A 24,334-nucleotide genomic window follows, 5' to 3' on the forward strand; every position below is an offset into this window, starting at 1 on the left:
AGCATTCTAAGTTTACTGCTGTGTCAAATAACTCAATTTGTTTCTCATTCAAGGGAGCCTTTTAAATCAAATAATGTGACAGTGTCATGACAAGTGCCAGAAGCAACACCATGGAAAAATAATAAACTTCTAACACTGGCCAATGAGAAAAACTACTTTTAAATACTTTAGCATTGCGTTACCTAGACTTTCTCTTTTAAAGCTGTTTTAAAACCCTGTTTAGTAGCAGTATGTATGAAGCTAACTGAAAAAAAAAAAGAGGCCCAAATCCAAAATACCCACTAAGTCCTTGTCTATCTGTCTGTCTGTGTTCCGGGGAGATTGATTTAAGCCAGTATTTTCTACCTAGCCTGAACATTTACATTGGCCAGGTTTTACTGGTAAATATTGGTTTAAAGCAAACACTGAAATCTTTAATCACATTGAAACAGACCCTGCATTATTCTGCGGCAGACCCTGCATTAGAACGGAGGAAACCGAGAAGGGGCAGGCCCAGCTGATGGCTACAGACTCCAAGAATCAACTGGGAAAACCAGAACGAAATTTCTTTGGAGGGAGAAAGGCCAGGAAAACCACTGCCGAGATACAAAATTTTGTTTTTCTTAAAGTCTGGAACTGTGTTCTGTGAAGTGACGTAGCTTACGGACCAGGGGAACTTGGGGCAGGAACGGAAGCACTGCTAAATAAGGAGAAGGTGTCCTAAGGAGAGAACAGTTAGCTGTGACATACCCAGCCTTGGCTTCCTCTGACTCTCAAACTATTCTTGTTTGCTATTGTGTCAAGTTGGGTTGCCATGAAACCTGGGCCCTAATTTTACATCTCCTCGCAAGTTCTGAATCTGTCACAAAGCAGCTGTTTGTCTATGCAGAGAGGCTGCAAAAGGCATGCCATTAACCGTTCCCCAATACACTGTCATACAAAACTCCTGTTTGTGCTTTGCTTGTCCTGTGTACGTTAGCACCCTGGAGTTCTACATGCTCATCTAGAATACCACTCCCACCCGCCCCAAACACTTTGAAGGATCCAAATTTCCTGCTGGGTGTTCCTTCTTCGCACCTACCACCTCTGAGCCCCACCTCCACCCCCCACATAGACACAAATCCCAGGTGCTTAGATGTTAGCTGAGGAAGTCTTCAAGAGGACCGACTGTTTTATCTCTAAAATCTATGATTACCTCTGCTTAATGGAAACATTACACACCCCATGCTGGGGTGGATGATGGGATCTGAGGGCAGGGATGTGGTGGAGATGAATAGCCAGCTCTTACTGAAACTACTTAACACAAATGGTGGGGTTTGTGGTTGATCAGTTGGCTTGGCCTATTTGAGACAGGGTCTCTCTATGTATTGTTAGCTGCCTTGGGCCTCATTGAATAGTCCAGACTTGGAACCAACTCACATAGATCTGCCTGTCTCTGCCTCCTAAGTAATGGGACCAAAGGCATGTGCCACCATGCCCAGGTTCTTTTCTGTTGTTAAAAAATAGAATTGAATTTCATTAGTTCCCCAAAGAGAACTCCCAGGAAAATGGTGTCTAAAATGGTCGGCTCAGATGGGATGCTTAGCTCCAAGCTTGGGTTCAGATGAGACTCTTACAATAATTTTGAAAACCCAGGAGCCAGTCTGAGAGTAGAGTCACTCACTGGAACTTAGCCCCGGAATGACCCCAAAGGGGTTGTCATGCAATTCAGAAACTGGTCCAGTGCTAAGCACCAGTTTTGAAGTTAGGCTGGACTAGAAACTGGATTCCAGCCTGTACTGACTGGACAAACCGTGCAGCCTTTCTGAGCTTCAGTTTGTTCAGTATGAAAGATGGATAATTACTGTTTACTGGGGTTGTCACAGATGTTAGATGAGTTGATATACACAATTTCTCAAGCGTTGCTTGACTTATGATAGGAAAAACAAGATCTCCTTGGGATTTGCCCAGCACAGAGCCATGAGAGCCTCTGTGATTCCTCTGGGGCAGACGTAGTAAGTTGAAAGTGAAGCTCCACTATGTCTGTGACTTTGAGAAAGTTACTGAATCTCCCTGTTTCTTGTCTATAAAATAAAATTATCTATTACACATATGGTAATATCCAGCTTATCAAATTATGATAAAGATTAAATTGGCTAATGGATGTAAAGTGCCTAGAAACTGACTGACCGCTGTTAGCTACAATCCTTACTGCTATTAGCACTACCTTGAAAGCATTTATGCTGGGATGAATGTAGACCTTGGCATATTCTGGTTTTAGCTAGAGTCTTAAGCTCTGGAACAGTACGGTCCAAGAAATACAGTGAAAGTTCCACAGGTAATTTAAAAATCTCTAGCAAACTCATAGAAGAAATAAGCACATGTTTTTTAAAGATTTACTTTTAGTTTATGTATATTAGTGTTTTCTTGGACGTATGTTTCTGTATCTTATGCATCCCTGGCACTCTCAGAGGTCAAAGTAGGCCACTAGTTCCCCTAGAGTTGAAGTTACCATGTGGCTGTGAAGTTACCATCTCTCAGGCTTTTGGGAACGATAAATTTTAATAATGTATTTTACTTGTTATATCTAAAATACTATTGTTTCAACCTGTGATGAAATATAACCAGGTACTGTCTTTAATTTTTTCATACAAAACAAAATGTTATATCTGCAACACAACTCATATCAGACTGTCCATGTTTCAGTAACACAGTATCTACCCCTGGGTGCCAGCTCTCGTACTAGATGGCACAGAAATACCAGATTCTAAGCAGTATGAGAAAAGTTCTCCCCTTTGTGGTACATGGAGGGACAAGTACCTGCCTAAAGTCACCTAAGATAACTCTGTGTACAGAGTCTGTCCTAGAGCCAGATGAAAGGTTTCAGTCAATAATGTTTTGTGAGATCAGAAAGCTATTGGTTTCTTCCCCACTAACCACCTTTGAACTCAACAAGACACACCCATGTACTACTAGGATTGCAGTCTAGTTCCCAGCACTCATAATGGGAGGCTCACAAGCATTTGTAACCCCAACTCTATGACATTACATACCCTCTTCTGGACTCTAAGAGTACTGGCACACATACAAGTGCACACAAGTGTGTAACTATATGCACACTCACACACATGTAATTAAGAATAAAATAAATCTTTTCAAAAACAAAAATAAAGCTAAAGTTAATTTATAAATAACCCTTCACATTCCATATGAAGCACCCTAATATCAGGCTACCGCCTTTCTTAAGCACCTGCCTTTTGCTTCAATTAGTAATCTCTGATAACAGTCTACCTCGCATGTGTCCTTTGCCTTGTTACATAACTCTTACAACTCGCTACAATCAAGGCAGCAGTTCCTCTTCTTATAGGTGCATTACATATAGAAAACCAAAAGACGTCGGAGCCAGGCGGCCTAGAATTAAGCCTCTGGGTTCTATGCTGAAACCCTCCAAGCTTCAGTCTCTTTCTTTATGATCGAGGGACAACCAGAGTGCTCTCCTAAGGTGTGATGCGGATTAAAAAGATGACACATAGACGGTAATCCATAGCGGCAGAGCACTAGGCAGCTATAAAGCGGATTAAGAGATTTATAAAACACGTCGCACACCACTCTTTGCGTTGCACACCTTTCAATGGCTCCACGTTGCCTGCCAAATAGTCACAGATTCCTTGGTCTAGCAGAAAACATTCTCCTAAGCAAGCTCTGTCAGTGACTATATCACTCCTGCAGTTTTGTCCAACTCTGCCCAAAGCCAAACGTTCTAGGAAAGGAGCACTGGCATCTCTGCTGCTCTGAACGGGATGGCTCGTTTCTAATATCATACCCTGCTTCACGTGCTCCCTTACTTGCTTCATTGTTCCTGCTCTCCAAATCCCATCATCTTCACCATTGTGAAATCTATCCCCTACCTTCCTGCCTTATCCCTGAGCTCCAACTCTGATCCTTCTGAATTTTGCTCACCTTTTAAAATGCCACTTGATATTCTAGTAACATTTGGTGCATGGAAATTTACGAATGATTTGCTGAACATAGATGTCTAAGAGAGTTAAAAATCTTCAAGTGATTTAGTAGAAGTCCTGTGGACAGACAGAATGTCCCACAGTTTTAGCCTAGCTACTCTAGAAACCTAGGCAAGAGTGCAAAAGAAACTCAGAGCACGTTACTTGTTTGTAATATTGAATAAATCACTGAGAAAGAACATGACTTACATGTAGCCTAGATTTTTTTAAAGGACAAGGAAAAAGAATTATTAATGCTGTGTCTACAGTAATATTCATTAGCAAAGGTTCCTCTCCCTTTAGTAATGGATGTGCTAATATTTTGATAGTTTGGGCATGTCAACGAGTCCACCAATGTCTTCCTCTCTTAAGGGGTTAGCATCTAGAGGGATGATATGAGCAGAAACATTGGGTAAAATATGGCCAGTTGAGAACAGTGGCCAGCATGAATTGTGAGATCTTAAAGAAAAGGATTTTAATTCAACCTAGAATGCTTAGAAAATCATGAAGAGATAGATTCAGGCCAAATCTGGGAAGATAAATTTCCACTAGCCAGGTAGACAAGGCTGAGAAAGCCACTGCAGGCAGGCCAAACCTGGAGCCTAGACTACCATATCTCTTAGCAGTGAGGCTGAAAGCGTCAAGCTTGAAGAAAATAGTCTTTTAAAGAACTTGCCTATCTGCTCTCTCAGTTTTATGTTTACCAAATGATCTTATGAAAATGATCTGGAGATGAGGTGACTAGGAAGGTATTAAAAGCCTTTCATAAAATGATTTCTGTACATACATTAACGCATTAACCTCTGACTTTTCATTAGATTCTTATGCATAGGACTAGTTTGGGTTGAAGGAACCCAGAACATTTTGATAAAAGTCATGTCTCTGGACCTGAAAATCTGAAGGGATGCTGCATTTTGAACATCAACCAAACACCACCACACTGGAAGTCAGGAGGTTTGCTCTGTTAGATGTCTCAAGTCTACTTATCTCTGTGCATCACCAATTCTGCTCTCTACAGTGCTAGCCACCACCATCCCTTGCATAAGCAATGAAAAAGTAAGGATGTTTTAGTTTTTATACCAGTTGCTAGAACTAAGTATTTGAACTGGGTAATAGACTTTTATTTCTCCCAATTTGGGAGGCTGGCGTCCAAGATCAATGCCACAGCAAGTCTATTGTCTAGGAAGAGATATTCTCCACTTTAATGTAACACCCTGTAGCAACAAAGTCCTCTGCAGAGGTCAACAAATATGTCCTTCCCCTGGAAGCAGGGACAGGCCTAGGTTCTTTCAGCCCTTTAGTGAGGCCACCAATCCTATTCAGGAGGGCTTTACACATATAACATATTTAAGTCCTAAAGGTCCCACCTCTTAGTTCTACTGCACGTACTTAAGATTCATCACATAAACAGATGCTATTGTTCTTATTGTGTGGGTGAGGAAACCAAATGGGCACACAGAACTCAAGAAATTTGTCCAAAGTTAACTGACAATCAGAGATGAGTCTTGATCATAACCCTAGAACAGTATGGTCCCAAGGACCAAGTTATAAGCCAGCATCAACAGTTGACTTCCTTTGGTGTCCTTTAACTTCAGAGATGCATGTTTGTTTGTGTGTGTGTTTGTTGATTGGACAAATACGAATGTTCATTAGCAATCAAATGCCCAAGTCAGAGTCAGCACAAGAGCAGATTTTTCAGTTAGGATGATGGCTGTGAAGGGGGGTGGGAAAAGAACCAAGAGAAACAGAGCTACCAGCTGCCATAGCAGGGACCTAGCTTTCCTCTCTGTGTGCCTCCAAGGAAGCCTAACTGCAGTGGTGACCCTGTGTGTATGACAGGGCTGGTGGCTTATTAAAAGAAAAAAAAAATCAAAGGTCTTCAAGAGATCCGAGGTTCTCTTCCTACATTCCCTCTCTCCTCCCTCTACCCCTTTCTCTCTCATTTCAGTGCTCAGAGTGAACTGCGGGACAAGCCTCAGTTTTCTCAAGTGCATCACAGAAACTACACATCATCATCACCATTCTGTCCCATTGGATTTATTTTTCAAGGGAAACAATGAGGCACTCAAGGGAAAGTGGCCAGTAAACTGTCAAGTTCTATACACAAGGGCTAGTTCCAATTGGAGATTGGTAACTTGGCATCTTGAAGAGTTGTTAAAGACGGCGGCATCAAAATGACCTACTTTCTACTGTTATTTCCCTTGAGGGCTGTGAAGTGAATCCACCCAGGGCGAAGTCCCTGTCATAAGCAATTGCATATATTCCATATTTATAAGGACACATGGGCAAAGACTAGCCTGCAGAAAGCCCACCTAGGGCTTATAAATTGTGCCTTTGGAAGACTTGCATTACAGAGCATGTAAGTGTTCCCTTTGTTCTAAGAGCATTCTACACATGCTTTCTTGAGATGTTGTATTCCAACATGAGTGCATTTCATCAACTATCCATCAAAATTAAGCCCACAGCTTTGGGCACCACAGCTTGATAGGAAAAAAGGATGCTATTAACTGCAAGGGACAAAATCATAATGAAGAGCACCAAATTAACAGGACAATAGCATCAACCTATTTAAACAATAAACCTTATCTCCATGTGGATAAGGCTATATTACATATTTCAAGTATTATTATACCTGTGGAGAAGAACATGAGAATGAAATAAGCATGCTCATGTTGAGGTACTTAGCATCCCTCAAGGCACCCAGACTTAGGACATCTACAGGGCTAGAAGCTTGTGCACAAAATTCGGGTCATAACCTGGATGCAAAGAATCTAACAAATGTATACCTCTCACTTCTTAGGAACAGTGGAAAGGGTGCTGGTAAGGCATCTAAGTTCATACACTTACCATTAGGAGATTAGCAAGGGGGTTTTTATCATTCAACACCAAGGACAGTTTGAGTAAGGGGGGGTTTACTCAGTGTTATAGTCAGCATGGCACCCAGGAGCAGACCTGGCACATAGTAGGTGTTCAGTGTACTTGTGATGAATGAATGAATGAATGAATGAATAAATGAATGAGTTAACAGTTTTATATTTAATTCTCAGTATCTCATAAACCATTGCTCTGGTATGTTGGTAGGATTAGTTGGAAAGCCAATAAAGAGAATATGAAGAAGGCATTTTCCTGAAGTAACCCAGCTTAAAGGGGCATTTGTAGCCCCTCTCACCTGTGTTCCTTTCCCTAGAACCAAACTGTTTCTCTACATGATTTAGCTATGAACCACGTCAATGTATCCTCAGGAAGTTGAAGACCAAAAAGTTGCAGGAAAAAAATTAGAAAAAGTTCTCCAGATGTCTTTGGCATGTGTTGTTTGCTTAATCCTCACAACTGGTTGATGCCCCCCAAAAAGGTGGGAAAGCTGGGGATGCTGGAGGGCGAGGGTAGTCTTTTCGCCTCAGAACACATGGCTTGCAAGTGCTTGAGGCAGGATGCAGATGAGGCACGGTCCATCTCCAATGAGTACTACTGAAGTCGGCGTGACTAAGAGCATCCCAGTGAAAGCACACTCCTTGGCTGACATCGCCCAGCTGTGTGAGACCTCCAGAAGCCCCAGTTCAGATGCTTCCTTTAAAGAAATCCTGCTCTTGCTTTTTATTGGGAGGGGTGATTACATTTGTTTTGGACTAGACTTTCTTTAAATGGGACTTTGTTGAAAGAAAACTTACACAAAATGTCAAAAAGAAACAAATCATGAGAGAAGACACAAACTTTCCCAAAATGATCAGATTCATGTAGCCAGCCCACAGGCATGCTTGAGCCCATTACCGCAGCATAGCCCCATGAAAGCAATCAGTTATGGCTATGGACATGCCCCCCCAAGATCATTTACCTCTTGAATCATAGGTTCATTTTTGCTTCTTCCTTTAGCACTTTATATAAATTGGATTATACTCTATTTCAACTCTTTTGGTAACTGTTTTTTAACCATACATATATTATATTATTTAATATACAATATTAACAATATATTATTAATACAATTATTGTGTATATATTGTATAATTAATGTATAATAATATAATATATTTTTTTAGGAAATTTACCCTCCATGTCTCATGTGGTAATTGCTCTAAATGATTTGACCCATAAAAATAACTATGCAAACAGTTGCCACCTTTTCATGAGAAGACAATCCAATTACATGAAACTTACAAGGGAAAAATATTTTCATTTCCTTTCTATGTTCTGTATGTGGCAAACAGGGAGCAACTTAACAGACATGTTCCTGATATAAATGAAGCTGTGCTAAAGCAGCATTTAGATAACATTTAATTTGAAGGGAAGTTTATATTTGAGGTATCTTGTGATGTTTTCACTTCCCAGTCTTGTGTGTTTGTTGGGGCAGAACACTTACCTCTCTGAACTCCAACTTCCTCATTTGTCTCCAGTGGAAAGTTTCTGTTTAGAAGGCATCAATGCTGTTGGGGGAGCGTCTGTCCCCGCCTCCATAAAGTCAGGTGTAAAAAGATCACACTGAGCTTCATACATTACAGCGTCAGATTTTAGGGAGCTGAAGTCTGCTTCCAGTCAGGTCACCAACTTTGTAAGTGTTGCTATTTACTGCGTGTGTTCTGATTAGGAGGAGCTGGTTGTATGAGAGTATTCAGAGCTTTCTAATAACCCCTTCCCACCATGACTCTTCTGTGGGTCATACTTCTAGACTCATCTTCCCAATATACATTCCCCACCCCACACACACACACACACACACACACACACACACACACACACACACACACATTGTTTCTGGATTAGAATGAAAACTTAGAATGAAAACACTGGGGAATTTAGACTATGATCCCAAATAGTAGACAAGCTGAAAATGTATAAAAAAAAACAGAGGAAAATGGGGAAGAGCATTGGCTGAACCAAAGAAGGTTATTGAGAAGTCTATACATTGTATACATCGTGACTTAATTTAATGTATAGACATTGTATGTAAACACCAACATGTAAATGAAAAAGTTTGCACTATGATGTTACTAATGGGGGTTTACCACCACGACCTGTATCATGTCTACTTTTCTTCCTTCGCCAGTTCCTTATTATCTATAATGATCCTGCAGCCCATCTGAAATAAAAAGGAGATATTTGCAAAAAATATGATAATTGAAGGTATATGACCTGCTTTTGCATGCATTCTCCTATTTTACATTCCCAATGAGAGCCGGGTAATTTGCTTGACCTCACTTTACATGTGAAGAAATTCAGTTTCGAAGACCTTGGGCAATTGGCCTGAGGTCAGCCACTGCAGCAAGATGAATGTAAGCATCATACCAGGCCTTCTGAGGAAGTATTGCACAGCCCCCTTCTGCTAAGAGCTACGCTAGATGGACCAAAAAGGGAAGAGGAGACTCAGGACTGACAACATTTAGGAAAGCAATTATGCAATGTTAAGGAGAAAAGATCTGGTCAGCTGTTACTTTAAATGCAGCATTTTCAGGCATAAGGGTGCTTCTCAGCTCTAACTGAATCCTCTTTAGCACCGAGAAAATACAGTCCTGCCAGGAATCTAGACGATACTATTGTCTCGGATGATTTAACCTCTGACTTTTTCCCTGGCTCAAGCCTTAATAAAGATCAATCATACCCTCTTGTCTGTCACACAGAGGTGTTGCAAGGATTAATGAACACTGTGGAGCTCCCTCAAGAAAAGAGCTATTTGAATACAATATATCATTACAAGATTAATATTAATTATAACCTTTGCCCATTCATCAAATGCATTGCCTACCTTCCTATTGAAGAAAGGAAAGCTTCCTCAGCTGTTCTTGCAGGACTAAGAAGAAAGAAGGTGGGCTTTCCCTGTGGCTTCTCTTTGAATGCTAGGCTTCCTGATACCATCGTTCATGCTTGCAGTCCTCATTCTCAGCCCCTCCCACCAAGACTTGCTTCTGTAGTGACAGCCTTACTTCCTTCAGGACCATCTTATGCATGACAGGAACAGGGCAACTTTCTGGAAATATAACCTGTGTAGTTTCATAGAGCCCTGTGCACAAACGGGACCATATTTGCTGCCTTTTCAAAGCTCATAGTTTATCTTGGAACTTGTGTGCTGCAAATGAATTTGGCTATTAGTCTGTCTCCCTAGAGAGGTTCTCAAAACTTTTCTCTGTTTGGTAGCTGTTTTCGGATTTTTGCTTGCCTGCCTGCCTGCCTGCTTGCTCTTTGCAGTTCTAAGGATTAGACAAGGACCCATGTCATCAAGCAATTATGCTATCACTGAGTTACATCCCCATCCCTATTTTCTCAAACACTCTCTTCCTCTAACCTCTGGCATCCCAGAAAACATCCAACATCCTTCTTCTTCTCATCACCTATGAATACTGTGTCCCACCATCTCCAACAGAGGCTGGGTACAGGCACAAGAAGGATCTGGGTGTGGCCAGTGTGCTGTGCAAAGTTTTATGGTGGGTATAGTTAAAAGCCGTCCTTGCTCTGGGTTGGCAAGTGGCGAACAGAGCCAGTGTGTCCATATGACAAACATCTTGTTTATCACTGTTCTAGTAGGCTTCCTGTTGTTGTGATAAAGGCTGTGAACAAAACCACTTGGGGAGGGAAGGGTTTATTGAAGGGTTTATTCGGCTCCAAGTGATCACAGTCCATCACTGATGGACGCTAAGACAGGAACTCAAGCACAGAAGGAACCTGGAGGCAGGAACTCAAGCAGAGCATGATGGAATGCTGCTGACTACCTTGCTCCCCATGGCTCTCTCAGCTTTCTTTCTTTTTTTTTTCTTTTCTTTTTTTTTTTTTTTGGAGCTGGGGACCGAACCCAGGGCCTTGCGCTTCCTAGGCAAGCGCTCTACCACTGAGCAAAATCCCCAACCCCAGCTTTCTTTTATACAGCCTAGGACCACCTACTACCACTGGTAGGTGCAACATCAATCATTAATCAAGAAAATGTCCTCACAGCAGTCTGATGGATGAATTTTCTCAATGAGGGCTCCTTCTTTCCAAATGACTAGTTTGTGTCAATCAGCATAACCTTTGACCTCAGTATGCAGCAGGTCCCAGGGAAGAGACAGTAGTACCCTTAGGACTTTATCTGTAAGTCAAAGAGTCCTGTGCTGTGGGAAAATGCTTGTCTTGCTTTTCCCAGTTCAGGCATAGCACAAAAACCTGCTGTAGGAAGAGTTGCCAGTACCTGGGGATCTGTGTGCACACCTTCAGTCAGAGTGAGCATCACTTCAAGTCTATTGAAGGACCTGTCCTCCCTCTCGGTACTTCTATGCCTGAAAGAACATGTCATTAAGTGACACTCACCAAGCCATTTGCTAATTGAGTCAAAGGCATCCAAATAACGTAGTAGAATGTTAGCAATTCGAGGAAAGTAAATGCAAGGATGCAGGCACTCTATGATCTTTGAGATTTTTCTGTTCATCTTAAAGCATTTTAAAATAAGAACTTGTTGGGGGTGGGGGTGGGGAGGACAGAGAATCCAGAAGGAAAACATGATGCTCCACCTCTCTGCTGGGTTTTGATCCAGAAGCCTTACACTTCTGTTTTGCCACAGGCCCTGAAAAATGTATTGCAGATCTTTACTGAAAAACCTCTCCCTGAAAGTACAGTTCTGCTCTCTCTTCCTCTTCTCCCTCCTCCCACTGTCCTCCATGCTGGGCCTTTTGGTTCCTTTGCTTGCCAGTACTAAGTGCTGCCCCTTCCTGCCCACCTTTCTACTGAGCACCGGACTCTTTAGAAAGCACTATCTAGTCCCACCCTCTCACCTTTTCTCTTTATAACGTGAATACTCATATCCTCCTTTTACAGTTGTTGGACATGGCAGTCTAGGATCACTCAGTAAGCGTTCAAAGAGAAAGCTGGTCTGCCTGGTTTTTGCTGCAGCAATGGCGTTTCCTCACCACACTGCATGTAAGCTCTCCTGACTCCAGATGCCAAGGCTCTGCAAACAGCTTGGGCAGACTTTTTTATCCCCACTTGTCAAGGTGGCCTCTGAATGTCTCCTAGGGTCTCACCACTGGCTATTATGGCCCCAAGGCTACAAAGCTACAAGCTGGAGGCCAGGGCCCAGCAACTTAAAACCCTGAGTAGCAAGTGTTAGTGCTGAGCTAGCTACAACCCTGAGTAACCAGTGAGGTGAGGACATCCCTCCCTCTCACTTGTATCTGTGTCCTCTACCTTAGTTGTGATAAGCAGGGAATGAAGTCTTGACTCCAGGATAAGAATTTGGAAAATATATGTATGGAGACAACTGTGAAGTTACAAAAAGATCCATAAAAATATTTTAATAAAAAATAAACAGCTATTATGAGGGGGAAAGAATTTGGAAAGTGACCAGCTTAACAGAATTTTAAGTGGAGCAGTCTGCTTTTGAAAAAAAAATATTGTGGTTGGCCTGGGCCTGAAGAGGAAAAGACAAAGGCGCAAGATGCCACGAGGTGTGTTAGCCAGACACAAGCATCCACAGATGCACCTATTGCAGTGGCAATACCGCACACATACCTCTCGCAGTGCTCAGGGGCTGTGGTCTATCTCTGAAGAGGCTGGCTTTTTGGAGTGCTTCTGCTGGCACCATTCTGTAATTCCTACGTGAAGCTGGAGTGGAAATCAGACCTCTTCTTCCTCTGCATGGAGGAATGAGACCTGTGCTATTTTATCTTATAGTCATTTTGCATATCTGCTGATTCCAACAGCTTTGAGCAAACTCCTCCCCTTCTGGCTGGCCCGCTGAAAGTCTGGTCCCAGCTACAGAGGCTGCAGGTGGTGATGGTGAAAGGCACCAAGGCAGTGAAGCCCAAGCAGCTGGGAAGTGGTTGGACTTTTTCTTTTATTAGAGTCTGGGAGTATGGTGGGAGGGTTCTGTCCTTTTAGGCAAAGCTTTCTTGAAGAAGTGTTCTTAGGAAACAGGGGAGGAAGGGGTGCTCTGGGACACAGGCAGGGGTGGGGGGGGGAGAGAGAGAGAGAGAGAGAGAGAGAGAGAGAGAGAGAGAGAGAGGAGAATCTTGGAGTTAAGACAGCATTGCAAAGGTGAAGAGGAAGAGAGGCAAGGTATGTGCAAAACTGGCTTGAAATGAGTTTTATTGAAAACACCTAAATTCTTGTCTGTGCGTTGAGGATCGTGGAAAAGAAGGCGGAGGAAGCCACCTCCGGTGGTTTTGTGGGTTTTCAAGTATGACATACAGGATGTTGGGTTTTAACCCCTCTTTTACCCTGAAGTGTGTGCATACTGCATGGATAAACAAATTCCTCATTCTGTGAAGTGTGCCTCCATGGACAGGCCACTCTGTTTCCCTGGGATCACACTTTATTTCTTCCTCTTTCTGCGTCAAGTATTTGATGCCACACACACAAAAGCCTTTGTGCGATAGGAAAGGATGTGTGGTCTCACTGAGGCTTCTTTGTAAACATGTTTGAAACCACTGTATAAGCATGCTAAAGCGGGCAGGACTGCTGTATCTGTTGTATACTTATGTTTTGGAATGTGTGGTAATTAGCTGCTGTTCCTCAGTCGATGTGGGGAATCTGCCTGCTTTATATATCTGAAGCTTCATTAATTCACCTAAAATTATAACATGAATTCAGTGTTTATTAACCTAGGTCTTTCTTAAGTCAATAACCTGAGGTATTTGTTGGGACCCACAAACGGTTGGCTATGATAGAATGACATGTCCTGGGAAGTGGAAAATAGTGTTCCAGTCACAGTCAGATATATGATCTTGAATGCACTGGTTTATTGGGGGGGGGGTGTTAGTTTATTAATTTGGTTGGTTTTTTTGTGGGGAGTTTTGTTTTGTATGGAGCAGTTTGAGAATTTCTCAGAAAGCAATTAATAAAGGAGACCCCCTAGCATCAACGCAAAAGACTCCTGGAATCTGCCTCCACCTGAAAGTCCGGTTCAGAGTTTCCCTGTGACCCTGGCACGACCAGAAGGGAAGTCTTGGCTTTGTTTATTATAACAAGAGCCACAAGACTCCCAGGCCAATAAACATGTTCACGTAAAACTCCAGACAGCTTCTCTAGACTGGAGTCTTATCATCAGGAGACCTCATTTTACCTCTAGGTTAAGGGAGAGAATCCATGAAGAGAAAGGAATAGTCTGTGTCTCGCTCTTGTCCGGGTCAGTGTTTCTGAGAGCTTTGTCCGGGTCAGTGTTTCTGAGAGCTCACAGTGGCCACCTGAAGCATTTTTCCCCAGAATGAATGACTGCCCTGCCTGAGAACAGAAGAGCCAAACAGTTCCCCCAACATGGCCATAGGGAGCTGGTTTCATTTAGAAGAAAAGCAAAGAGAGGGGAAAGCCTCCCTCATTTCTCCTCCGGACTGCAAACATTCAGAAATGACATCACACACCCCACAGCCCCGGGATGACTAAGGCAGAAGTAGCCTGAGAAAACTCTGCCCTGAGTTTTAGGGCACAGTTATGCAGATGAGCGTCTGGGCGCAGGTTCCCGCCTTCTTCCTCTGAGGAAGTTTCTTGGTAGATCACTGACACCTCATCCCGGCGAGGGGGTGAAAACTTGGCACCAGCCACTCCCCCTCCCGGGCAGAGCACCAGAAAGAGCTTGGAAGCAAGGAGTCGGCAAGCAAACAATGAAGGAGCAAGGGGGCACCGTCAGTGGCGCCGGGAGCAGCCGAGGCGGAGGAGACTCGGCTATGGCCAGCCTGCAGCCGCTGCAGCCTAACTACCTGTCTGTGTGTTTGTTTGCAGAAGAATCATATCAGAAACTAGCAATGGAGACGCTGGAGGAACTAGACTGGTGCCTAGACCAGCTAGAGACCATCCAGACCTACCGCTCTGTCAGCGAGATGGCTTCAAACAAGGTAAGCACACCGCTTTCTCTAACTACAACTGGAACGCCCGGCAGCAACTCCTTCCTGGTTGACTTGGTCCAAGTGTGGCACTTTCTTTGCTTGTGCCTTGCTAACACAGTAAGCCGAAATTTCTTAGTCAGTGTTAATGTCCAAAAAAACCCAAATTTCCGAATTTGTGCATTATCGAATTTAAGTTAGAGATATCTGCATTCCTTTAAAAAATATAATTGTTAAAAAAATATATATAATTGTTTGTAGAAAACTAAAATCTGCCCGAGTCTTGCCACATTCTAATCGGTTCAGTAGACACGTGTTCGACCAGAAAGTAGGTCCATCACTTTTTTTTATGAGAACACAAATTTCCTTCAAGTCTGACAATTTCTTGCTGTGAATAAGGGCATTTTGGTATTTATTACACTTCCTTTGTGATGCTGACATGGTGTGAGACTTAAAAAGAAGAAGAAGGAAACAATATACTTTGCCTTCTAAGTTTTGTTTTGTTTTTCCTAATTTTAAGGGTGAAAATCATTTAAAATTAAAATCCACCGATACTAAAGAAGAAAAAAAAACAGCCTGACTTTATTTACAATACCCAGAAAAACAAAACAAAACTTGGTGTTGAAGAGCTTTAATTATCTGTCATTATCTCATTTGTTTAATTAACATCTGGACAGAGTGCTAATTTATAGAGTGAGGGTTGTTGCTAGTTGTTTTCTGCTTGTTTACACATTTTCGTGCAGATTTTGACTTTGTGTGTGTGTGTGTGTGTGTGTGTGTGTGTATACAAGCGTCTGTGTCTGTGTGCAGGGGGTGTGTGTCTCTCTGTGTGTGGCAGAAGTTATGAAGTGATATATGTATCTACATAGGTGTACTTGAAAGGGAAGCCTTGCTTCTCCTGCAGCTCACAGAGTATACCTTCAAGGCTCTCTACAAGGCTCTCTAGCTTGAGGTATTGTGCTGTTGTCCTACATTTCTGAGACTGGAAGAGACATTGTACCCCACCTACCCTTTCAGCCCAAGGTGCATTCCTGACTGAACTTTCCCCCTTCCTTCCCCTGTAAAAAGCATCATTTTGGAACAGAGCTTGCTGGCTCCTCTTCAAAGCAGCATGGTAGAGGAAACAGGGCATCCTTAGATGCCGGGGTGTGTGTGTGGTGGTAGTAGGGTCCTTCTTACTCTGAAACTTTTTCATGGAGTGATTAGTAACCGAGCAGAAGTGAGCCCTGTCTGAAATGTTAGTTAGCTCAGAGTTCATTGTGGTGGGGAGTAAAGAAAGAGGACGCACTGGGGTTTTAACTAGTATTTTCTGACTTCTCTCGAGCTGGGACTTTCCAGGTTGATGTAAAACCCAGCTGCTTCCCCATGCTGGGGGCTTCACTGTGTAACTTCTCCAAATCACTCCGGGATTTACACAGAATGTTTTGCAGGGACTTTGCCTGCCTCTCGGCGTCAGCATCTGTTGCATTGTCTCTTATTTGGTGATGTTTGATGCAACCTGTGGATCTCAAACTCTGTGGTGACATTTTCACTGTGAAGGGCGTGAATCTCTAGAGTCACCAAGGTAAAGCAAGGGACTAGCCAGAGGAGAACAAGAGCAGACAGTCTTCACATTCCCATTAGTTTGCATGCCATGTGTGTGCCTAGAGTGGTGGCCTTGTCCGCTGCCTATCTTGCAAAGTTATTAAAAGTGATTGAGACCAGGGATTCTTGGTCCCTCAAGTTTCCACTCCTCCCTGATGGTTGTCCGAGAAAGGAAGCAATGAGAGGTTGAAAAGAGCTAACCCTGAAGAGATGCCATGCACTGTTAGCTGAAGCAGAAGCTGCCTTACCTGTTAGCAAGGTCCCCAGTGGGAAGGTGGCAGGCTAAGCAGTTATACAGCGGGTGAATAGGAAAATAGCGTTTTTAAAGAGATCTCTCCACTCGGCTGTTCCCTTCATTGTTGACCAGATGGTTGTCTTGGACGATACTGAGCACAACAGCAAGGGTGTAGCGTACATAGTTCAACAACACAACGACAATATATTGTGACCACCAGAGAAAAGTTATCTGGGAAAGTGAGACCAAGTTATGCACAATAAAAATTTCACTCTACATTAAAATTAAAATGCTGGAATTATTTGAGAGTTCTGCGTAGCTGGAAATGTCCTCTTTGCTACCACTAAGTAGCCAAATTTGGTAGTATTTTGCTTATTCTTACTGAACAAAGGAGGCTTATCAAAGCTGAATTCGAGAGCTGAAAGGGAGTGTAAAGAGAGCACTTTAGAGAAGGCAGAAGATTGCAAAGCTTTGGACCTGTCGAGTCGTGGTTTAACTTCTGCCAGTCTCCCCTGCTAGCCATTTTATATGAACGTACTTAACTGTCCAGAGACTCAGTTTTATAGTAGAAGAGTGGGTCTCATCTCTCCAAGTTTACTGTACCCAAAGCGCTTAGTAAAGTGCCGTCCAGGAAGTAGGAATCCAGTGGGTGATCCCTACCAACACACCTACTACATTGTTGCAAAACCAAATCTGTGTCCCTACTTGTGTTTCAGAGGTGACCCGAAGGCTATTGTTTACAAAGTCTGAACTTAACTCCAGAGTACAGATGGCAGAGCCTCTGTCCTGTGAAGGGAGTGTTACTTGGTAACATAGGTGCCAGTCTGTGGAAAAGGTGAAGAATTGCCTGTCTGGTAGGGGGAACACAAATGGCCTTTGGAGTTTATTACACCTGGACAGGGCAGTGCTTCCTTGTTTATTTATGATTTTCCTTGACCCATCTGGGGGCCTAAAGAAATAGAGAGAATTCAAAGGAGCAGCTGATTTTTCCTGGGCTTCTCCAGGCAGGTGGACAGGAACTGCTCCTGCACCTAACAAAAACAGTCTTTTCCTTTGCCTCTGTTTTCTTGATCCTTGAATATTAGAATACTAGCAATAGGCCAAGTGGAGTTTCAAAATTTCACAGACACTTGCAGCCAGATGAATTAGTGTTCAAAAAATATTTTCTTTTCAAACTTAAAGAAAAAATAAATAAAAATGGCAAGAAGATGAAACAGGTGAGCAGGAGCCTGAAGGACCAGGGCACGGCTTCTGGTGCTGGGAAGAAGGCCTGGCCCCCTCAGGGAGCAGTCCAAGTTAGACGTTAGGCTTGTCTGCCCTTCCCTCTTAGATTTGTACATGAATGGTTGTTTCGAGTTTGGTCACCTCTCCTCACCTGGAAGGATTGTCTTCTCCTTCAGCAAAACGCGTTAGAGCGTGAGTTCAAGTGCCAAAAAAACAGCCTGCTGTTTTGAAAACAGGATGCCTGAGCTCTGCCCAAAAAAAGAGGAACGGAAAGAGAAACAGTATAGAAAGGAAGAAAGCAAACAGCCCCACAGGGATCCCCAGTCCCAGAGCAGCACAAACAGTGACCTCTCTTTCCGACCTTCGCTATGGCTCAGTTCCTGATCTCCTGTCACCAAAGCCAACCCACGTCATCAGAGGAGGATAGGAGGAATGGCACAGCTGCTGTGAGGGTGACTAGAATTTCCTGTCGCCTTCCTGACCGACGACGACGCAGTCAGAAAAGTACAGGGTTGCAACAACAGTGACTGAGGAAGGATGGGCCCAGAGCAATCAATCCTAGGGAGGTGGGGAGGGACTGGGAAGGGATGGGAGGTGTTCCTGCCCACTTTGGACCGAGAAGCATAGTCTCTCATCCAGGATTTTCAGGTGAAAAAGCATCAAAAGGCTTATTAGTACCTGGTATAGTGAAGGTAGAAAGATGAGCATACTGTGTTTTCAAATGCAGCTATATGCAAATGATTAGTCACAGCCCCAGATACCCTCCTTGCTTGGGGGAGGAGTGGGAGGCGGGGCACGTTTTTCTTTCTCTATCAGCTTTGCCTGGGACAGATTTGGACCCAGACGATGACATTGGGTGTTCTGAAATTGGAAAGTACAGTCTCGGATACCAACGCTTCCTTTGGACTAAAGAGCTGGAATAGAGTACTGGAGTAAATGTTTGCTGAGGAACCCCCATTCTAGCTGGGAATGGGAGACAAATGGCACTTTCTTGGGGCATCCTGAAATCACATCCAGATACCATCACTGGAGAAGGGAGCCCTCCTGGCTGCCCAGGCTTATTTTTCCAGCTCTACTCTGAGGACCTGTAGCAGCTAATTGCCTGGGCTCTTGGAAGGGAGGGGCTCAAGTCACTGAATTCTACCAGCCCGAAGGCACTAGTAACCCTGAATGCGTAATGCTGGAAGATAATCGTAATGCTGGAAGATAATCGTGACCAAGGCAAGGCGAGTGCTCTAAAGTTGAGGGAGTCAACTCTCCGCACCCCTGAACAACCAATCAGTAACTATGGCAAACACTGGGCCTAACAGAATTGAAAGGAAATAGATCTCATTGGCCAATAGATGCATCCAGCTCTATCAGGAGAAGAGGAGCAGGTTGTTGAAAGATTAATTGATGATAATGGTGAGAGAGGGGATTCCCTTAACACAGAGGGGTCTTTTACTGGTCCCTAGGCTTGAAGGGAGCCTTAGGATGGTTTCCTCCAGCTATGCAGAAGGGCTTCATTAAACCAAAGAAATACATGTGTTCCCTACTAAACCTCACCACGCCTATGGCCAGACTCCTCATTCTCTGCTCACGTGGCTCTTACCCCTCTCCCAAGGGCCTCTGTGTGGATGTGCTCACACACAGGTACACATGCTGAGGCCCCAGGCACAGCCACGTAGCAGCAACACAGGACTGGGGAGAAAGTGAGGAGCGTGGACAAGTAGGCTGTGGCAGAGAGCTCACACAAGCTTGCCAGTGAGATCCTGAGTGGAGAAACAAGTAGAGAGCAGGATATAATCCAAGTTGAGGGAGGCTAAGCTCTAGTTGACCCTCTAGACTGAGGTGAGCCATCTATCAAGTTAGCAAGCAGTTTGGGAGATAGCTTAAGTTGTAGTGTTAAGCATTCAGGCTTATGCACACACCCCGACAAACGTTAGAGATGATCTTGCTCTAAAACATAGAGTGTGGGGCTGGGGATTTAGCTCAGTGGTAGAGCGCTTACCTAGGAAGCGCAAGGCCCTGGGTTCGGTCCCCAGCTCCAGGAAAAAAAAAAAAAACATAGAGTGAGCATTGGTTCTGAGCAGCAGGAGGGGAGGTGTGCATTCTCTGACCCAGTTTTCTCTCTTTACTGGCTCAGCTTAAAGTGAAAGAGCATGAACGTAAGCCACGAGTTCGCATTCTAGGTCTACCTTTACTGGGAAGATTTTCCAGAGCAACTGAATCGTTTAAGAATCTTTTCATTTACTGAGAATAGGTCCCCCGTTGAAGGAATCAGAGAAAGAACTGGAAGAGCTTGAAGGGGCTCGAGACCCCAAAAGTACAACAATGTCAAGCAACCAGAGCTTCCAGGGACTAAGCCACTACCTAAAGACTATACATGGACTGGCCCTGGACTCTGACCCCATAGGTAGCAATGAATATCCTAGTAAGAGCACCAGTGGAAGGGGAAGCCCTGGGTCCTGCTAAGACTGAACCCCCAGTGAACTAGACTATGGGGGGAGGGCGGCAATGGGGGGAGGGTTGGGAGGGGAACACCCATAAGGAAGGGGAGGGGGGAGGGGGATGTTTGTCCGGAAACCGGGAAAGGGAATAACACTTGAAATGTATATAAGAAATACCCAAGTTAATAATAATTTAAAAAGAATCTTTTCATTTCCTTATTATAAAACAAAGTAGTTGGAATAGATTTTTTTTTTGAGGTTACTTCAGGTCTCAAATTTATGTTGGTGGATAGCCAATGTCTCTCACACAGGAGTAGATGGCTACATGCAGATACTTGGCATACTAAGTCCTTTACCCATATTCCTTTGTGAATATACAGACTCTGAAATAGGCAGTGTCTAGGGGTGGTTAAAGTGGCATTTAGCAGAAATAACTTGATTAGCATGAATAAAATCACCATGCCTGGAAATATAGTTTATTAGTAGAGTCCTTGCAACCATGCATGGGGCTCTAAGATCCAACCCTAATTAGAACACTGATACTCGTGCACATGTGCACGTTGTGGGCTCTCTCTCTCTCTCTCTCTCTCTCTCTCTCTCTCTCTCTCTCTCTCTCTCTCTCTCTCTCTCGGTTTTAATTCTTAGTGCTGAGGATATGGCTCAATGGTAGTATGCTTGCCTAATACACATGAGGCTTTAGAGCTGATGGGGTTCGGAGAGTATCAGGGATCATGGTCAGGATCCCAACAGGACAATAAAACGGAAGGGTAGAGGTGCTTAGTGATCCTTCACCATGAACTTTGTAACGTTTGGTTGGAGGTCTTATCCTTACTGGCTGGGTCTGGTTCAGATTTCTAATGTGCTTCTTGTCCTCTAACCTAGCCATTAATTTCAGACTCAGTTTGGGCTGAAAAACAGTCCTTCTAACACAGGCAAGTGGGAAACTATCATAGTGATAGTGGATGGCCGCTTAGGAAAATGGAATTGTCAGATGTGTCTGTCAGTGTCAGACACATCCTTGGCTTCCTGGGGGTTAGTGTGCAAAAGTGCAGCTTTCTTTATTTTCCCGAAATTCACTTAAGATAAGACAGTAAACTTGGCTTTGGAGCTGTGGTCTACTACTAAATTCCTTTTTACACCGACTAGCCCCTTTCTGCCTCCCTCCCCCAAATAAAAGATTTTGATATTATCCTCATCTAGGACGACGTCCTTCCCATTGCCTGTAACCTGGCTATAAAATGGAGCATTCCCACCTCTGTCGAGCTACCTGGGCTGGTTTCAGGGCTTTCTTAGGTCATTCTCTTCAGAGATGAAAGGAAACATTTAACTCATCAGTCTTATTGTTGTTTAAATCATTCTTCCTGCAGCACAATATAGTCGTATCCTTGAGTGTGATTCGGCCTTTGAAATGCTATTCTTATGAAAGAGTTCCTAGGCTAGCACTTTGTAATAAATGTGATTAGTAGTGTTTTGCTTAACCTACATTATTTCTACATCAGTACGTATGTATAGGAGCCAGTTCCTTTACTGAATTCTGACCCAGTACACCCAGGCTTTTGGTTAACTCACTTGCAAGTTCCCTAAGAGAGCAAATATCTCAAACAGAATTTCACCACTGTGTGACTCTGGCCAGCGACAGGGGAACACTATAGCCGGGGAGTCAACTATAAACCTAAACTAGCAGTTTTGAAATATTGTGTTGCAGCCAGTTAATGGACTTAGCATTTGGTTTCCACATTTTAGACTTCCCTGCCTTTGCATATTTGATCTTTGAGAATAAGTTCCAGACTCCCCACCCCACCAAGTTCCTTACCATTGTTATCTATGGAAGTAAAGCCAGGGGTGAGGCTCCTTCTTATGCAATTCTTCCAAAATATTTAACTTCTAGGTGAAATGGGTTCAGTGGGCAAGGATCAATCACTGTTATGAAAACCAAAATACCCTACCAGAAGACGCCAGGGCGCACCCATTCTGGTCCGTGGGGGTGCACTCCTGTCAGCGTCATGCCAACTCTCACTGTGCTTTCCTGTATAGACTTGCTTTAGCTCTTTTCGGGGACCTACCAGCCTCTTTCTGTCTTGCCCTCTGGCACGTGATGTGATGTTTCCCTCAGCTGTTGCCAAACGATTTAGTCTTTAGGAGACTCTGCTGTAACTTTCTTTGTTTGATTTACTTTAAAGTAGCCAAATGCTCCACAAAGAAAGGACTGTTAAGTCACTTAAAAGTGAAGAAGATAGTGAGTCTTCTGTTCTTCTGTGCCCGTTTTGGAGAGCACTGATAATCTTCTCTTCTTTACAGAGTAGGGAGTAGCTTATGAAGTAGGGAGTAGCATTTAAAGCTAGAAGCCACGCACATCTGCTCAGCAATCACAATGCATTCCCTTCCAAAAACAATCACAAAGTTAGGAAGGAGGGCTGTGGAAGCCTCAAGCCCTCCCAGACAGAAGTACAGCAAGTTTATTAAGGTAAAACTCACCTTCAAGGTGGACTCATTGTAATCTTCTCTTCTTAATTTAAAACAGTAAATTTGAATTTTGCCGTTAAGAACCTTACAAGACCACATCGTCCTTTCCTTGCACTAGACTGTCTACTATTCTAACTTTGAACGAAGTTGAAGTCAGAGTAAAACTACCCAGAAGCTTTTAAAAGATCAACCCAATATTTTTTTTTAAAAAAAAAGTAGATTTCAGGAACGAAGAATTGGCATCTAATACCTTAACAAGAAATTATCACTAAATAAAAATACCTTTCCAACTGAATTAGATTGGCTGTGTGTTACACAGAGGAGCAAGTGAACTAAGTGTTGACCTGGCAACTAATGTCCTTAGTCACTACAGATGGGGACATTTGGTAGATAATTCCCAATTACAGTTTCACACAGCTGTACTAGGCACAATCCTGCAACTTTCAGTTGAGAGAGAAAATTTAAAAGCCCTCTTTTTATATTTTCCTGACAGAGGAGATGCCACGGTCATGGTGGTGATCTCAGGACGAACGAGGCTCGTTTATTGTACTGTGAATGTGCAAACCCTTGTGATTCCCCAAAGTGCAGGAAACTATATATAATTTGTGGTAGTGGGGGATTGTGTTTATATGCTCCTGTTACTCTGAGGGAAAAAATAATTTAATTAAATACTATTCACTTGAAGTCACTTTACAGATGAGGAAACATTTTATAAATAAGGCCTATTTTCTTATCAATACAAGGTGACGATCAAATAATTTTAAAAACCTTTAAAATACGAGGTATAATCTCACTGAAAAGTAGTTTTATTGGGGCATGACTTTTCTAGAGTCGGAGGATCGTGGGAAGATTATGGTACTAAGGTAGAGGTCTCATTTCAAATCCTATGATAATCCTTATTTCTTCCTTTCCTCTGCTGGGAACTGAAGATGGCAAATTAGAGTTTACATACTGGTCAAATAGTCACCAGACTGTGGGTTCTCCCAGCTACTTAGCAGAGTGGCGACCCCAGCAAACTGAGATCGAGGTGGGAATCCCAGGTTCACCTCTTCTACCCCTGCAATGTCTCTTTCCAATGAATATCTCAATGTGAAGCTCTTGTGGCTTAACCGAGCTGCCCATTCTTGAGTCCTATTACCTAAATCACAGTAGCATTAGTTCGGTTCTATTGGCAGCTGCTCACTGATAAACAGTGCCAATGCTTATAAGCATTTCGGGTCAGATCAATCTCACTCAGAGAACGCATAGGCTTATTTTTGTCATAAACTGCCCACTGTGGCTCAAGATGAGTTCATTATTTATTAAAATTTAGACTGCTGAGGTAAATACTTTAAACGTTTTGTAATAGATGCAAATAAGCAATTATTTTTTATTATTCAAATATTTTTAGAATGAAAATGTAGTTGGAGAAAATAAAGTGACTTGGAGAATTAACTGTATTGGTATAATGTTTATTAAGGAGAGCTATTCCATGCTTAAAAGATTCCTGACAAGATTCCATGACTTCAGCTCTTTTGATAGCTACCATTTCCAGCCATTGTTTACATTAAATAATGGGACAGTGGAAGGCGAAACTCCTTTGGATACAGTATGTAAGAAATGAAAAGAAAAATTACGAAGCCCCAAGTGAATAAAACCGTTTGATGTTTAGGCTGCTGGAAAAGAGAAAAA

The 24,334-nt window shown here is 43.1% G+C and overlaps 1 protein-coding gene and 1 long non-coding RNA gene across 7 annotated transcripts in view; one reads left to right on the forward strand and one right to left on the reverse strand.

The window, feature by feature from the left end:
* Window positions 1-8,817, reverse strand: part of LOC103692427 (uncharacterized) — a 54,490-nt gene extending 45,673 nt beyond the window's left edge. The window contains exon 1 of the long non-coding RNA XR_015621000.1: window positions 8,314-8,817. This is a non-coding gene — a long non-coding RNA (uncharacterized LOC103692427). The remainder of the gene's footprint in view (window positions 1-8,313) is intronic.
* The window catches only part of Pde4b (phosphodiesterase 4B), a 576,426-nt gene that overhangs the window by 524,272 nt on the left and 27,820 nt on the right, over window positions 1-24,334 (forward strand). For 4 of the 6 annotated variants that reach the window (XR_015687514.1, NM_001398935.2, NM_017031.4 and 1 more), the window contains 1 exon segment: window positions 14,628-14,740. Coding sequence is in view for 4 of the 6 variants with exons in the window: in NM_001398935.2 (NP_001385864.1) it covers window positions 14,628-14,740 (113 nt within the window). In the remaining 2 variants the exon portion in view is untranslated. 6 annotated transcript variants of the gene reach the window in all.

This window comes from Rattus norvegicus, chromosome 5, assembly GCF_021556685.1.
Source record: "Rattus norvegicus strain SHRSP/BbbUtx chromosome 5, alternate assembly SHRSP_T2T, whole genome shotgun sequence".
Lineage (NCBI taxonomy): Eukaryota > Metazoa > Chordata > Mammalia > Rodentia > Muridae > Rattus > Rattus norvegicus.